Source organism: Engraulis encrasicolus, chromosome 5, assembly GCF_034702125.1.
Source record: "Engraulis encrasicolus isolate BLACKSEA-1 chromosome 5, IST_EnEncr_1.0, whole genome shotgun sequence".
NCBI classification, from domain to species: Eukaryota; Metazoa; Chordata; class Actinopteri; order Clupeiformes; family Engraulidae; genus Engraulis; species Engraulis encrasicolus.
In genome coordinates this window covers 47,204,313-47,221,674 of record NC_085861.1, presented here as the reverse complement: position 1 = coordinate 47,221,674, position 17,362 = coordinate 47,204,313, and the positions used below count along the sequence as shown (strand labels likewise).

Sequence of the window (17,362 nt, the reverse complement as noted above, 5' to 3'; positions counted from 1 at the left end):
AAATGAGACTTTGCAAACCTAACACCCTTCGTACTGTAGTTCAACGTTGGTGTCGGTACCTATATTTTCTTTTAGTTTCTCTTCCGCACATCACTAATGTGATCTCAGACACAGGGCCTGAATATTATGGGAGGAACTCACTATTTCCTTTTGTTCTTTCCTGTTGCTTGTGGCCTTATGAACAAGGAGCAACGTCATCAGAGATCAAAGTTTTATCTCGCACACGCCCAATTTAAAGGTCATCTTGTTTGCGATCAATGTTAAATGGGGAAAACCTCCCCTTGTAGTTAGTAGTTGTGTTGCTCTGCCAGGCTGACAGCAAGGAACTTTTTTACTCCTAATTTTTTTGTCTTCTACATAGGAAGGCAGTAGGGACGATCGGACGCAGAATAATTAAAAAAAAAAAAAAAAACCATGCTGTGCAATATCAAAGAAGCAACTATTTATTTAATTTAGGTAATACTTACAAGAACTTTCATATAAAACACTGTGGGAAACACTAACCATTATGAAAAACATGTCACATTTGTATCTGGGGCTCTGAACAGCCCTGACCTCACAGTTGCTGAACATTACATTGAACAATATGGACATCCATAAGGTGCAAACATAAATAAGTTACTGGAGGAGTCCACCACGCAAGGCGTTGTTGAAACAAGCAAGAACGCACACACACACACGCCGACAGGCATGGATTGGATGGTACAGTGTACGCCTGTGTCTATAGTCAGCTACTTCAGGGTTGACTTGCATTAGTCAAGTGGCTGGTAGACGTGCAGCACTAAGTTCTTGGTCCCTGGCATCACCAGACGAGCCTTTACCCTGTCTACCCTATACAGATAAACCATGCTGCAAGAGACTGAGCCCAAACACTCACATACGCAAAAGAAGGTGCTCAGTCATGTGGACATGCCAATGAATTCCTATATTCGAAAGTTCCTGAACAAGTCCAAGAAAGTGGAAACCTAATCATGCCTGCAGCACGAACATCTTTATAGATTATGTAAACGGCCAGAGACGATTGATTGTACATCAGCCTTTTTTAACAACTAAATCAAAAAAGGTACACTTTACTGACCTCTGAAACCATTTTGGCAGTTAGCACAGAGCACAGTGGCCTATTTTCTGCAAACAAATGGATCAATACTAAGCCTGGACTTGGGTAATGTTTGTAGACAAGAGGATTCCCCCCTGGAAAAACAAACAATGCAGGACAGGCCCACCGTACTGATAACTGCTGAGGTCTATAACTGAACTGAGACGTTTTGTTTGGCAAATGACCATCAACGATTAACTCAATACTGACGATGAAGAATATTCCACAGGTTGAAGAATAAATAATGATATAACAATAAACGAGACTGTTGACAATGAAATTTCTGAAAGAAATAAAATAAAATTCAAAAAAATAATTCTACTTCAACAGGCGAGATGAGAAATGCTTAGCAAATTTTACAGTCAATTTCTACTCGATGTAGCTGTAATACTTGTAACTACAGATGACATGGAAGACATCTGAAGGACTATTCCACTTGAAATACTATAAGGTTTAGGTGTCAAAGAACTGTACACTTGTGAAAACAGGAAAACAAGCAGCAATATCAATAACAAAATAAATCTCTTAAAAAAAACATCACCCCCCCTTGCCTTTTTAGACAATATTAAGACATAAAACCCACCAGATAAGCATTTCATACATGCTCTGTCACGGAGCAATTTAACTGGTAACAGCAAACAGGTCTAAAAAATATTCATATTTATGTACATATTACACACATGCCGTACCAAAGTGAGAAAACAAAGAAACGTAACTAATTACTATTATTACAAAACAACAGCCTGCCCTGTTGCGAAGTACTATCTCGGACTGTTTTTGGGCACCCTTAAGACTTTGTAGATGCTGTTTTGGAAGACAGTGGTGAAGTGTGGGCGTGTGTCCCGGCTCATCATGGTGCAGAGGGGGGTGTTCCCGGCATTCTCACGGTCCTCCAGGTCCCAGATCTCAGGCATGCTGCAGCCAGGCCTGCACAGCACACACAATAATCAATCAATCAATCAAACAAACAAACAAGTACATTATCATATGCTGTCGCTATTCAATGGGCTTGCCGAAGAAAAAGAATAGACCATGCATCGTAAGTTTTTAGAAATATAGCCAAGTGTTTTTCTTGCAACAAATTTGTCGGGGTCTGTGGGGGGCGCGGCTTTGGTCATGGCGGGCTTCTCGCACATTTGTTGACATTCAGCTAGCGATTGGACAGCACAGAAAATGTTTACTTATTATCGATAATTAAGTCATTTTCGTGATATGCATATCGCCACTCGTGATACCGCGATTTCGATACATTTTCGATATATTGTGCAGCCCTAATGGGTGGGGAGGAGCACTGACCGCGACCGCCTGGTGCACCAGGAGTCCTCCAGGATGAAGTAGTCCACCTGCAGACTCATCAGGTTGGCCTTCACCTCCTCAGACGGCTTACGGCTGTACATGGAGTACACCAGCTTGGTGCGAGCCCTGGGGGGAGCAGGGAGGAGAGAGAAGACGTACAGCACCAGTACATGACATTACATATAATACCATGGTTGTCACACCAGTTATTCCACTGTACCTTCTGAGGATAGACTGGTGAAGTTACTTTAAAAAAAATTTGATCCAGCCAGTTCAGAATCAGCTGATCATAAGACAGGTACTGTAGTCTAAGCAGTGTTTCTCAACAGGGGTGCCGGGGCACCCTGGGCTGCCGCTGGCCCCCCTCTGGGGTGCCGCGGAAACGTGGCTGATAAATAAATTATGTAATATAATACATAGTTGTCTAAATTAATAAGTTAATGCTAGTCAGTGGAATCTTTCATCTGCCATTTACGGACAATAAAGTAAATATAGGTCGCCCCAGTCAGCTGCAATTTTGAATGTAGGTCGTGATGTCGCAAAATGTGTTACTTTTCTAAGCTTTGATGGTATCGGATGCAATGCCATGTTACGGTTTGTTGCTTTGGGGTGCTTTGAAATTTTTCATGAATTGAAAGGGTGCCTCGCCTAAAAAAAAGGTTGAAAAACACTGTAGTCTAAGCAGTAATTGTAGACCAGTTACTCTGTGAAGTAACAGGTGTTGGAAGGGAACTAGCACATTTGTTTTAGTTTGTCCAATACTTACACCTCTGGAGTTTGGTATGGTGTAGAAGCTCATTCTCTACACATAATAATTGGTGGGAATGAAGTGTCTGTGCCAAATTCAAGAATGGATGGACATTTGTACATCAATGGACACTGTATATATTGAAGGCACGAATAAACAATTATTTCTGTGCTTAAATCATCAGAATGTTATGAAGTTGTACTATATCTCATCATACATTTCATATGCAATCTATTGTCCCGATTTCAAGCAAGAGGAATAAGCTTGTATTTGATATAGTAATGTCTGAGGCTTCTTCTATTACAAATATGAAAAATAAATCTAACTACGGAAAATCTATTGGAACAATTGTCATAAACTGTGGCAGCCATCATAAAGCTACTGCCTTCAGATAAATGTCATATCTGCAGTTGAGTGCTGCTCACCTCAGCCCTGCGTCCTCATAGTGCGGATGGTTGACGATGGGCCTTTGAGCAGACAGCTTCACACTGGCCATGGTGGGCATGGCACCAGCAAACACATCAGCTACAGGTACACAGGAGAGACACACAGCAACACATTACATTACACTCTCAGATGTATCAGCCTTTCGTTTAGTATACAAATCACCATCATGCCAATGAGCTGTGTTCAAAACCACTAGTGGGAGAGTCAAGTCAAGTGATTTTCGATGTCTTTTTTTGTAAATTATTTTTATTATTAAGCAATATATGACCCGAGTGGGAGGGATGATGTGCACTGACATCCTCCCTGGTGTGGTTCGGCCATAGGCACGAAGCCGGAGGCTGGGAGGATGTCAGTGCACATCATCCCAACCACGAGGGTCATATTGCTTTTATACAATAGTTCAATTGCCAACAAAATACCAGAATAAATGTTGAATTCATGTTTATTAGTTACCTTAATCATACTTTCTTTACCTGCTCCGCTAAGTAGTTCCGAATTGATTGTATGGTTGCTATGCAATGACGAGCTGACAGCGCCAGCGCACAACGTTCCATGAAACTGTGATTTGTGCATTTCTGTGTGGACTGCGACTGGGCTTTGCTTACTAAAATGATGCATGATAAATGTGAGCACTGTGCAACTTCAACATTTCAGTTACATGCCTGCTTTTATAAGCCTTTTGGCCGACATTGATTTTCACATTTTTGTGGACCGCAAACTTGCTGATAGCTGCGTAAAGACACCTCCCTCGTCTTTCCCTCTCCAGTGCCGCATGAGATCCGAGCGCTGTTCTCACACACACAACCACACAAATCAATCTCTTGTAGGCCTATGATACCCCGATGTCTGCTTTAGGCTACTGCTGTAGGCTACAACTTTGCTGCTGAAACTCTTTCTCAGGCAAACGTCTGATGTGGGTGCGAACCCGAGAAAGGGGTTCGCGTTTTTCCTCCCAATAAACTAAAAAGCAACTCATTCCAGTTCCAAGCGGCCATCATTTTAAATTGCATGACACCCAGTATCTTGCTTCCAGATGCCCACTTTGTAGCCTACTATTCATTAATTTGCACGTGGTGGACGGCAAGCTTGTTGCTGGTATATTTTTAAGGGCATCTCTTCCTCGTCCTTCCCTCTCCCGCAGCGCAAATGAGATCCGATTACAGCAGTTCTCACACACTGCAGGAGACTGACATAGCCTTGCTGTCTCTGTGTCAAAAAGTGTCCGTTGTCCCACGCATATCTCCCGTTTGAAACTATCTTCCGTGTATGAATAGATATTTAAAGTAGGCTACATATGTTAGATTGCCTTCAAAAGACTACGAAATGGCAGCCGCAGAGGTATGCCAACTGCCCAGACAACTGCACTAGAATCAGATAACTTCTTTCCTCTCTGCCAGAATCCAACTACCAACTGGGATACGCATCTCTGTCATGCGGGCGTGCGTGCGCCCAACTTAGTCCAGCATAAAACAATGGAATAGAATGATGGCAAAATACGCGGCCCTGGTTACATTCACTTTCTCCGCAGTAGACTATATGGTAGAATGATGGCGAGTTCAAAATGCGCGGCCCTGGTAACATTCTATCCACGGCGGAGTGATTATTAGGTGTGATGAGTCTCTGGGGATGATGTCCACCTAGACATCCTCCTCCTTGCCGACGCCTAGAATGCCAGAAGAACGCATCTCATCCAATCAGATATCGCAAAATAAATTGATCGGATCTAACTATTGTATAATAGTATATTATTTTCTTTTTTTCTGAAGTATATTTTGGGGGGTTTGAGCCCTTACGAAGAAAAGGATAGTGATTATCTGGACAGGAAACCATTGGGAGAAAGGGAGATGGGTAGGATTGGAATACTTCATTATTATGATTGGGATAATTCATTACTTATTAAATCATGAAATGATCAATTCTGTGAATGGCCAGCACTTTGAACATTTTGAACATGAACGACTAAAACTGCATAGCCTACTCTACTTTTACAAACACAACATAGTTGACCCCAAAGTGCTTCATACGGACTTAAGGGAGTGGAGAAACGTAAACTAACTTGGATGGGTGTGGGTGGAGATCCACTCCAGCAGCTCCTCCTGTGGCACGTTGCTAAACTCTCCCATGATGCCCCACTGGGCCTGCAGGTTGGCCGTGCCCTGCATCGCCATGATGGACAGGATGGCAAAGATGGCCAGCTGGTGCTTAAATTTATCCCCAATCCAGGCAAACATCTGAGGGGAAATGAAAACCGACAGACAAGGAAGAAACACAGCACAGGTTAAATTGAAACTTGTCCACAATCCAGCCAAAGATCTGAGGACGTCGTGAAAAGAAGACATGGCAACACAGCACAGGTTTGCCAGTGTAACGGTGTAAATAAGAAGAAAAGGAGTGTTAGAGTTTGGTGTTCATCACATCGACTTTACACCCAAAGTCCTACTAAGCCCAAAGTTTAGACCCCAGTAAGCTTTTTTTTTTTTATTACAGTGCATGCAGACACTGTTTTCCTTTTTTGCATGATAAGTTCCATTGAACGCAAATCTAGCTAAGCTTGAGAAAGCTCCTTCGTAACAGACAGTCAAAATCAATCAATCAATCATAAAAAAAAAAATGTTCTGAGACGAGTCTGGAAAGCTAACCTTTCTGGAGCAGAGGAGAGAGGCCATGATGCACATGTGCGGAGTCAGGAAGAGTTTCAGCCGCATGATGAGAATCGCCAACACCGCAAACGCCAACAGCTGCAGAGTATGGTAGACCATCTGAAAGGGAGGGATGGAGAGAGAGTGGGAGAGGAAGTGAAAGAGAGAGAGAGAGAGAGAGGTGTAAAGGATGTGTTGTCATTTGTTATCTAGGATTGAGCAAAGGAAATAATCACAGAGGTCAATCCAATCCAAGCACAAAAATAATCTTATCTTACCTCTCCTCCATCTAAAACGGCAGGCCTGTTGGAAAAAAAAGACATATGTTAAAGGGGCACTATGCAAAATGTTCAAGTTAATTAACTACTTTTAGAGACAGTTGATGCTTAAGCGAGTGATAAATAGGCAAATTGAGACTAACCCAACCACTTTCATACAGGGACGTGCACAGGAATCTCAAAGGGCAGTTGCTCTAACCTGAAGAAAGGGCAATCCCCCCCCCCAAAAAAAAAAAAAACCCATCAACAATGAGCGGCCTTCAGAATTTTTAGGAAACTGCACCATGGGTATTATTATTTTTAGTAGTAGTAGTAGAAGTAGTATATTATTGTCATACTTATTAATATTATTTTATTGTAGGCCTATAGTATCCTGAATATGCGTACCATATGATATAACATGCTAGTTTTTAAACATGTAGGCCTACCTATTAATCATATCAGAGATGATCAGCCTTATGCCCACCTGCCCTAAATGTCTCCTGATCCACATTTCCTCATGTGTGGTATGTGGCTGCCCCTAAATTAAATTAAATTGTGAGCCTTGATAGTTTTTAAACCTGTATCAGTCACAGAGATGATCAGTCTTATGCCTACCTGCCCTATGTGCAGAGGTCTGTGGCTCTGAGTCATCCTCATCTTAAATGAAATGAAATGATGAGTAAATTAATAGGCTAAATATGAGAATGCTTAATCAATTAACCCACTGTCATCTTTATAATCCTTGTAGCAGCCAAAGTAGACTTTAAGTTATAATAAATAGAAATAGTTAAAAAATGGTTAAAAAGATCATTTAATTTGAATTTGAAATTTAATTAATAGGCATATTCCATGATTAAAATGATGAATATTATATAGGAAAGCTAAAACAATAAGAATTCACAGGTTTAGGTCATTTGTTGGGTCTTTTGTAGCCTATATTAAAAATGTGTACTGTCGCTTTAAGAATGGACAAGCCGGCTTTCATTTCAGATCGCAAAGAACCGTGGCGTGGGAGCACCAGTTCTTATATGTTGCTCTGAAGCTCCGAGCTTCTCGCAGACTTTATAACCTTTTATTTTCATTACAGATATTTTAGTTAGTTCATGCACATTTTGTAGGCCTATGTCTTGAGAAGAACAGTAAACGTCAGTTATCACGTGGAGTGGATTTATTTCAATTACATGGACATTGACAGTGGAAACAGTATCTTTGGGTCGGAGAATAGGCCTATCAGCGTAAGAAAAAGCACTTTCCTAGCGGTCTCACCAAGATCAAACCTCTACAATCCTGAAAAAGATTCTCTGCCTCACCTGCACCTGTTCATTTTTTTTTCGCAGCCAACTCTGCAGAGATGTGCTTCCTTTAGCTAGCCTACCCCCTTAAGTTCTCTTGCTTGATAAAACGACATGTCATCTGCATGTTTCTTAGTTGGGTTAGCCTTCCACAAAACAACCTGAGCCATGTAAAACGTTGACTGCAAGCTAGCTGGCTGTCGTTTTTCACCAATATCTGAACGTGGCACACCCCGGCTGTCAGATTATAGGATCACTAAACGTCCTAAACTCGAGATTGGCTTTAAGAGACATTAATTGTGATCATGTAGTTTAATACTGTGTAGTCTGCTGTGTTTCCAGCTCACCTCAGGCCGTCAGGGCAGTCGCTCTACTCCCACGACATCTTCGACATATTTTGCGTCTCTGCCCTGGTCGCATGCATGCTTGTTCCCCCCTCCCTCCCATGTAGAGCTGCGCGTGCCCCCCGCAATTCGCATGCTGCCCCTCCCTTTGCCTATCTCTCGAGGTGCAGGTGAATCTGAATTTGAAAACTTAATTTAGGAAGCTTCAATCAAAAATACGAATTGCAAAGCAAATCAGTTGAAACATGAAATATTAGCCTATTTTTCCGAGGCATATCTACAGCTGGCTGTCGGGTTTTTTTGCTACCTAAACGTGGCGCTGGCTGGCTGTCAGATGTATGATAACTAAAAGGTCTAAACTCAACATTGTATTAGAGAGGTTAATCGTGAGCATATTTTGTACCCTAATATGTAGACTGTGTGTAGGGCTCTAGCCGACACCCAGGCATCTTCAAAATCTTTCGTGTGTCTTATAGGCGCTCAAGCGCCTGTCGCGTGCCTTCTCCCTCCCCACCGGAGTTGTTGCGTAGCCTACCTACCTCACATCGCTCGTGCCCATTCTCGACGGGTCTGATGAATTTGTATGACTGACTTAAGTCTTTATTGTAAAAAACTTCAATCGAAATTATGAATTATAAAGAAATCAAATTATATTGAAATATGAAATTATAATTGCCATATTATTTTCCCCTCCCTTGGAAGGGCAATATCAGCCAATGTGGGCAAAAGGGCCGTTGCTCGGGCACCGTGGGCAACTATGCTGTGCACGTGCCTGCTTTCATAATCGACTGTCAGAAACTGGCACTTGCAACTTTTGGCTGAATGCACTCTAATGAGCTTTGCAAAAAAAAAAAAAAACAGAATTTACCTACCACAGTAGGCATATTCATATTTGTAATGACTGCTGGTGCTCTGAGATTAGAAACACTCAAACCATGAGGGGAGGGGAAAAAAATTATGATGGCAAAGATTTTTCACATGGCATACTCGCAGGCACCACAAAAACTCCAGAGGACGGCTAAAGCCTGATTCGCACAGGATAAATATTGCAACTGGTAATTAGCAATTACCCCTGCACCTCTTGTGTTATTTTGTGGCGCACTCAGACAGGAAAAGAAAATGTCTGTGATTTACCGGTACTCAATTTACAAACGTTGTGGCCGGATAAGTCATCATTTCACACTTTCATCTTTCATCTCAGAGTTGGAGTTTTTCTTGGAGTTATTTTTTGCTCATGGTTCAATGTCAACAAGATAAGTCTACTACCACTTGGCCCTGAAATGCTGTTAATCACATTATCACAAATATCCTCCATGATTCACACCACGAAAACTCAAGACGTGCACGTGCAATTGCAACCACAAGCACACACGTGCGCATTCACGCGGAACTTAAATTACCACTGGATGTCTGTGTTTTGCCACCACACAGTAGGTATGTTACGCCGCAATTATTACTTTACCAATTCCGGACATGACGCATTCACATGGGACTAAGAACTCAGAAATTCTCCGCAATGATTTTGAGTTACCAGTAGTCCATAAGTAATAAAAGTCCCATGCGAATCAGGCTTCAGAGAACTTCTCTGAGGCACCTAATCTACAACAGTGAAAGAAGGCCAACAACGCTTACTCTCTGGTGCCATCTTCAGTCCTGTCTTCCTTCTCAGGAACTATGTCCTCTCCTTTCAGAGTCTGGATGACCTCCTGGACATTCTGCAAACCAAGGCCACACAACCAAATGAAGCAGAACTTCACACCAATTAAGTGTTTCCCAATGTTTGATTATCATTATGATCAATTGTGCCCTCACCATTATAGCAATTACCACGACAACCAGCACTGTGACGGGGAGAAGGAAGGTCTTGATGTATCTCAGGGGTGTCTAAAACATGAACAAACACGAACTTTGCATTGAGGTGTTGCAAGAACAACATAAAATGAACATACCGGTACATAGATAAATAGAACACTTTTTTCTGATTTTATGCAATTTTCTGTTATTCCGTTATTTTTAACCAGGCATACTTCAAACGTTTGCAAAATGTAAGTGTTTTCATTAACTTGTTTAATATTTTAATCAAACTGTTAAAGCATATTGTGCTGCATGTCTTCTATGAGCTGTGCTACACATATAAAGTTATTATTATTACGTTATTATACATTTTATATACTTCATCTCTGTTCATATGCAAGTGTATGCAATGTTGTATTTTCATTCCATTCACACACCTCGAATTCCATGAAGTCAAACTCTGCTGCACAGGTGTACATCATGGTATCAAAGTCCTTGTAGTTGGTGAACTTGGACTTGATCAAGCTGCTGATGTGCGCCTTCAGAAGATTACAACCGACCACAAGAGCAATAAATAACAGGATCAATAAGCAACTGCAGTATTGAAAATCAATGTGTATAATGAGCCAATGGGTAACCAGGCTTTAGGAGCTACAACTGAACACCCTACAGTCCATCAAGCCATTCACTTAATATAAATCAGCATGACATTTCAGGCAGATAGACAGGCTAAAGGAGTTAAATATCCCATCTTAAGAGAAACTAAAAAATTTTTTATTTATTGTGGTACGCAGACCAAATGAGTTTTTGCCTAGCCCTGTGCTGGGGTGAGCCTAACAGGCAACCTGTCCACAGCACTGTGTTGGTCATGGAGGAAGACATCGGAGAGCGTTGGTCATTCTCACCCCACATCTGATAAAGGGCATGCGGTACGAATGTTGAATCAAAAAAGAGAAACGGAAGCCTGGCGTTGCATACTTAGTATTTGTTCTGCTAGTTTACTTAGTCCAGAACCCAATGGTATTGAGATGGATGTGTGTGTGTGTGTTTTCTTAGCTCCACCAGGCAGGAAATAAGTACATCTTTCCTCTCTGTCTGGCACCACATTCACATCCCCCACCAATCTGGCGCGAGTGAATAACTTGTGCTCAACTGCACAAGTACAATACGCAGAGTGATTGGGAATGTACTGAATTTGTTCTGAAAACAGGTTGGCCATAGTTACCAGTACTGAATGCTGCACTTACATCATCAGAGGCACCCAAGACGAATGACAGCACAGACTTCAGCATGACTGTTGAAACAACTGAGGCGAGACCTTGCATGATCTGTAGAGGGCGCAGGAAATGAAGTGGGTTAGCAGCAGGCCCATCACAACAGTGGCACAGCACTTTAAAAACATTACATTCATCATGAAGGCAACTCTGTTTCTCTTACCCACAAGACCAATTTGTTCGAAAAGAGCTCAGTAAACTTCTCCCTCATGGATATGATGGTCTGATGGAGAAAACAGACAGTGAGAAACATGCAGCCCTACCAGCATTGCCGAGCGCTGAGATCTCTTTGAATGGAGATGTTCTAATGGGGCCAACTTACACATATGGAGACCAAAGAGGATGCATAGAATGAGGTCAACAACATGCTGTTTCCAAACATCAGAAGAAAGCACACACCGAGGGAGATCTGGGAAACACACAAGCGTCATCGCATACAGGTAAGTCCTTATACCTTTCCTCATAGAAAATAATATATGGGCATTACGTAATACATATTTGAAGCAAAAGCTATTACTGGTATATACAAGGCACAGAATAGTGGATAATTCCTCCAATGTACACAGAGTCATCATGTCATCGGCTCACTGACTGCTTAAGAGCTTTAGGAGAATGGGCATGGCTTATAGCAATTGGATTTCACACCAGTAAGCCAGCGCATCTTGACAGATTAGTGGGAACGGCGGGTGACACATTCAGTGCACACTGGTGCTGCATCTCAGCCTCCACGCTGGGCACCACCAAACACCTCCAGCGCCACCGTTACCCACGCAACCAACCATTCAACCAACCATCTTCTTTTGACAAGAGCAAAGCTGAGGCAATTTCGGAGGACTGGCACATTGACTGATGCTTGAAAAAAAATAATCAAATTACCATGTGGGTGACCAACAGAGAATGCATCTTTGATGGGCTTATGTATCCAAGGATGTAGGAGACAAATAAGGAGGCCACCTACGAGAGAAAGGCAAATGCATGTGGGTGATTCAAGCTCACAAATGCACGATTTACAAACAGCAAAGGTTATACCTTTGTTCAAAGTGCATGACAGAAAGGTTGATAAATGTCACATCATTTGAAATAACAAAATAGTTTTTTTAGTCATTTGCAATATAATAAACAAGAAATAAAGGCAGTGCTGTCACTTAGTAATTCACAAAAACTGTGCCAGAGATAATACTCAGGAGTCAATTAAAGCATAACTTCAGCCAATTTCAACATGCAGTTGTAATGCTCACACTACCCTGGACTTGTCAGTACCTGAAAAAAAATCCCTTCAGCCTTTTTTGAGATCCTGGTCATTGTAATGGAGGTATATCATGCTTACATGTCAAAAAAACATCTTGGTTTATTCCCAAAAACATCGAAAAGTTTATGCAACATCAGCAGACAACTAGCAAACAGCAATACCTTTTGAGAAAATATTTGGAGTAGGCCTATATTAAGAATTTTTTAGATGTAAACAAAATCTGCCCCCATTAGAATAGCTCAGATCTCGGAAAGGGCTGAGTCGAAAAATGCAGCATCACCAGGTACTGACAAGTCAAGGGTAGCGTGAGCAATACAACAGCATATTGAAATTGGCAGAAGTGCTCCTTTAAGCTAGTCTCAGTCCGCTCTGAATTTTAACCCCCTTGATCTGCAGCAGAGCTCTTTAGTGCGACCTCTACAGTAGAGCATCACCTGCGTCAGAAGCACAAACTGGGCAAACTGCCAGGGCAGCATGAAGAGCACGTTGGTGACAGCAAGCGCTCCCATCACCACTCGGCCTGGCTTACGCGTCCTACATGTCAAGACAAGACAAAAGACAAACGCCACACGGTATTAAGAGAGTTCACCTGCAACATCTCAAATCAACCAATATCAATCAATATTGTGAATATATACAGTAATTACTGCATCAGACAGAAAGGAGAGAACTAGAGATGCACGATGTATCGGCCAGATGTATCCATATCGGCCGATATTTGACATTTTTCAACACATTGGACATCGGTCCGATGGGTAAAACTGGGCCGATGTTAACGCAGATGTTTTTTTTTTACATATGTTACGGTTCTAAAAGATTGGACTTGGTGACTTTCATTGTTTGTCCTCTAGTTTGTCTCTATTTTTTATCTAAGTTCATCACAGGGAGTTAAAAGGATGTTTTGGAAATAACAGGACATTCAAAAATTCTGTTTGTTTGCATCATTATCAGTCTGTATTAAATGTTATCTCTTTAAAAAAAAAACACATCGATATCGGTTAATATCGGTTATCGGCCCAAAACCGCAATCTCAATATCGGAATCAGACGAAATTTTTCACATCGTGCATCCCTAGAGAGAACACTTCAACAAGACTGGCTTGTCAACCTTGTCTCCCCAGACACAGGATAATTGAAGTTTATCAAATGCATCTCTTGCGACTGAGATTCAAGATGCAAGACTTTGTCAAATGCTTTCTTGTGCTGCAATTGGCAGTGAAATGAAGTGTGAAGTCGAAATAATAAATAATAGGAAAAGGGGGGGGGAACGAATAAAAGACAAAGATGTCTAAAGAATTTAAAAGGCAGATAACGAGAGATAAATGCACCAGTAATTGATGGAGAATACGTCCATCACTGCTAACCCTACCCACCTGAGGATGTAAGTGATCAGTAGCATCTGAAGGACCAGGAAAGGATAGGAGAAGCTCTCCCTCAGCGGAGGAGTCCACATCACACGTGTACTCTGAAGTTCACAATTAGAAAATGTATGACCAACAGGCAGATAGGAATAAAATGCAACATGCTTTCTATTGAATGACAAATGCTTCACCCTGACAACAAATTCATCTTCACCACTACTTCCTTACCTCTCCATGGTTAAAGAAGAAGCATGTGACTGTTAAAATACCACCAAGTTTGCTACCGCTGAAACACAAAGGATATGAGAGAAAAGAGGGGTTATTATTAATACTGTAATATGATGAAGAAATCTAAAGGGTGAAAAACACTGGATTTACAGGCCAGGGTGTTACCAAAGTGAAAGGTTCAGGCTACCTCAGGTATGTCCCATAGATGAAGAAAAGACTCATCATCGCGCCGTTTAAGAGGAACACAAACGTGACATAAAAAGAAGCTGGATCCCCCATTCCTAGCAAAGACAATGTACAGTAATCACAACATGTACTCATAACTTTAACAAATAATAATACTCCATTGACAATAGAACTGCACAGCCACATTGACATTGACAATTCAAGAGCTTAATGGAAGTATACAGTTGCTTGAGGCTATTCTCCTTACCATATAATACATAAAACATAATACACTAGGACTGATGGGATTTCTGCAGCACACTAAAGTCAAGGCGGCCAACTTGAGAACAAAAGATAATGAACTGTACAGCACACGTAACTTCCAAAGTTGCCTTGCATTAAATAAGTATTTTGATGGCTTTTCATATGTAATTTCTTATGAAAGTGCACAACATAGCATTTCCAATGATGATGATAGTCACATGTCTGATACCGGCTAACCCACCACCACCCACTGTAACTAACACATGTTCTTGGGGAAACACTGGTGGTTATACCTTCGCAACTTTCCACTGGATCTAATCCCTGTCCTCTGTTGATGGTCCAGCATAACTTTGTTGGAGCACCGAAAAAGTCCATGACCCCTGTGTATGACCTGTACCAACTGGCCAAGAGCACCTGGCAAGTACAAAAACATGGCAATCAATGAAGACACATAGTCTATGAACCGGGGGATGGCTAGTGGTTTTCCCCGAGTCATTAGCCAGTCATCTTTTCTACTAGCTAAACGTGTCATAGTAATCTGTTTTTGTTTACCATGATAGTCTTTGGATAAAGATCAGAAGTTCTAAAGAAAGAAGGATCTATTACATCTTTGCACATGGAAAAAGCTTAAATGCACACTTAATGCAAACTCCAACTGCACAACTGCAACTGATGCACAAGAGCAAAACAACAGAATATAGGCAGCGGTACAGCATGTCATATCCAAGAGTAAACTAACTACCGGCCGAAGTGGCTAGTCACCAGTGACACTGAAATGCTGACAACAATATTTTAGGGCCCTTGGCTCATGGACGAACATGCACATTCCTCACACTGCACACAATGTGAAAGACCATATCTACACATCTCACCTCTGGATACAAGTTGAATCTTTTCAAGGTGTTTATAACCAGTGGATATTCAGTGAGGCGGTCATTCATGACCAGGTACAAGCCATTCAAGAAGCTGGGGGCCTCAATAATGGTCTTGAAGTAGGAATAGTACAAACCCTGGACAAAGACAATGTACAAAAAAAATACACACAAGCACTTTCTGTAAGGTGTCATAAACAATCAAAGGTTTCAATTAACCGTTAACAGACCTCTTTTATCAATTTTAAAAAAAAGCATTTTATAGCAATTAATGCAATCTACAACATTGTTTGAGCATCATTATTCAGTGGACATAAGGCCTACCATTTCTGTCCTAAAGGCCATTTCTTTTTCCAAAGCGGATAGATGAGAAAAATGTCTGTCATTCTCAAACAGGTGATTCAGATGGTACCTAAAAGAAATAAGATGTTTGTGACACGTCCATTAGATGTCAGCATCTTTGTATAGCTAGGGCAGGTAAGACTCAATCAGATACTACTTACCAATGCAGGAGTCCGACACCAATAGCTAAAGACAAAACACAGACATTGTAAATATCTGGAATGGGTGTTTGTGCTTAGTCATCATGCTGCTACTTCACTTGTTAGGCCTAGTTCTAGTAAAGTAGTAACTTAGTAGCAGCGAATCTAAGAGTAGTAGTGTTTTGTTTATAAATGGAGGAAGGTGTCAAAGTGCTGGTAAAAACTGAAGGGTGATATCATATTGTGTGGTGACAGATTTGGTTAAACCTAGCTACTTCCGATCCGCTGGGTCAGTTGTTTGTAACTTGTCCAATACGACAATTTTCGTAAAATGACGCAAGTTATTGACTGAATGAATGTGAATGTAGAACACTAGTATGCACATTAAAATCTCGTTACCAGGGGCTGCTTGCACCTCGGTGGCAACATCAACGCATTCAGATAGTGTTATTGACTGGCATTGTAATTGGAGGGGGTTTTCAAGTTATGCTCCTAGACCTGTCTAAAACTATTCATTTTATTCATCAAGCTAATGTAGCACTCAAGAAAAGCTAACTTCGTGCTTACAGACTGGTATGTATGTTAGCTAGTGTGACTGCTAGCTGTTAGCTAGCTAGATCGCTATTAAAACACAGATTCACTCACCCAGGGCCACTGAGATAGCGAAGGCTGGTGGACTCAGGCCCGTTTTATTCCTTATGAGGATCCCACTTCTAGACCGAAACATCTCAAAGCGACCACTGCTTTTCCTACTACTGCCCGCTACTTTTGCAGCAGTTGTAGCGCCATTGCTTTGTGTCGCTTGGTTCTCCTTCGCTTGTCTTCGGGTTCTCGTCACCATGTTTATGATGCTTATATCAGTCGGTGCAAGTGCAATTCAGTCTGTATTTTGATATGTATTGCGGGTGGTTTCAATGCTGATGAGTGGAGCGTTGTTGTGATCCTCCCCGTCAATAACTTACAGCAACAGCCTTCTTCTGATCATCGCCACCAACTGGAGAAAGGAAAACGTGTTCAGCCAGTAACCATGACAACCTTTGCAACATCACCGAAAGTGTAAAACAAAACTGCAAAGCACTAACTCAAAGCAGGTGGATCTAACTCTAGTTCTAATACTGGGCTATGGGCATTTTAAAAGCAGTTTCTTCTGCCAAGGAGGAGGCATAGCATGTGCATTTTATTACAATGCAAGTTATGTATAATTCAAGTTAGCTACCCAGTCCACTTCTTCTCTGCTTCGTGTAGCAAATCAACTCGATGTCTGCACTGTACCGGGTGTTAAAACTCTGTACCACTGAAATGCTCTGTACTGAAGCTAACTTAACGGCAATTTGACAGAATGAAATCCACGAGAACATAGAATGCTGACGCAGAAGCTACAGACAGAGATTCTTCCTACAGCGCGTGGCGCATCACAGCAAATACATGTAGGCCTACAATGTACATATGCCGTGGATCTCTTTGATCAAAGTCTGCTTTAAGTGGTGAAAACTGGTACAATAATATAATGTGGGCCCGACAGTACTATGCTACATAAGATGAGGACAATTTG

General features: G+C 41.5%; 1 protein-coding gene across 1 annotated transcript; it reads right to left on the bottom strand.

Annotated features, from left to right (window-relative positions):
- Positions 1–420: 420 nt before the first annotated feature.
- dpy19l1l (dpy-19-like 1, like (H. sapiens)) lies at positions 421–17,115 on the bottom strand. The gene is made up of 23 exons (XM_063199595.1): positions 17,027–17,115; positions 16,456–16,804; positions 15,832–15,856; positions 15,653–15,740; positions 15,329–15,466; positions 14,750–14,870; positions 14,215–14,308; positions 14,028–14,085; positions 13,812–13,903; positions 12,874–12,973; positions 12,067–12,144; positions 11,513–11,599; positions 11,354–11,413; positions 11,164–11,244; positions 10,354–10,455; positions 9,935–10,006; positions 9,755–9,837; positions 6,505–6,529; positions 6,227–6,346; positions 5,644–5,818; positions 3,566–3,665; positions 2,393–2,518; positions 421–2,023 (listed from the first exon to the last, which is right to left on the bottom strand). Exons 2-23 carry the CDS (start codon positions 16,649–16,651, stop codon positions 1,858–1,860), a joined length of 2,187 nt encoding a protein of 728 aa, XP_063055665.1. The 5' UTR covers positions 16,652–16,804; positions 17,027–17,115; the 3' UTR covers positions 421–1,857.
- Positions 17,116–17,362: the final 247 nt, after the last annotated feature.

What these genes read in the sequence shown, in the direction of transcription:
- dpy19l1l (XM_063199595.1), bottom strand. Translation starts at nt 16,651, where the DNA reads ATGGTGACGAGAACCCGAAGACAAGCGAAGGAGAACCAAGCGACACAA. An exon ending in TGGCCTTTAGGACAGAAATG is followed by an intron (nt 15,467 to 15,652) that starts GTAGGCCTTATG and finishes GTCTTTGTCCAG; the next exon opens with GGTTTGTACTATTCCTACTT. An exon ending in ACTGAAGATGGCACCAGAGA is followed by an intron (nt 6,530 to 9,754) that starts GTAAGCGTTGTT and finishes TTTTTCCAACAG; the next exon opens with GCCTGCCGTTTTAGATGGAG.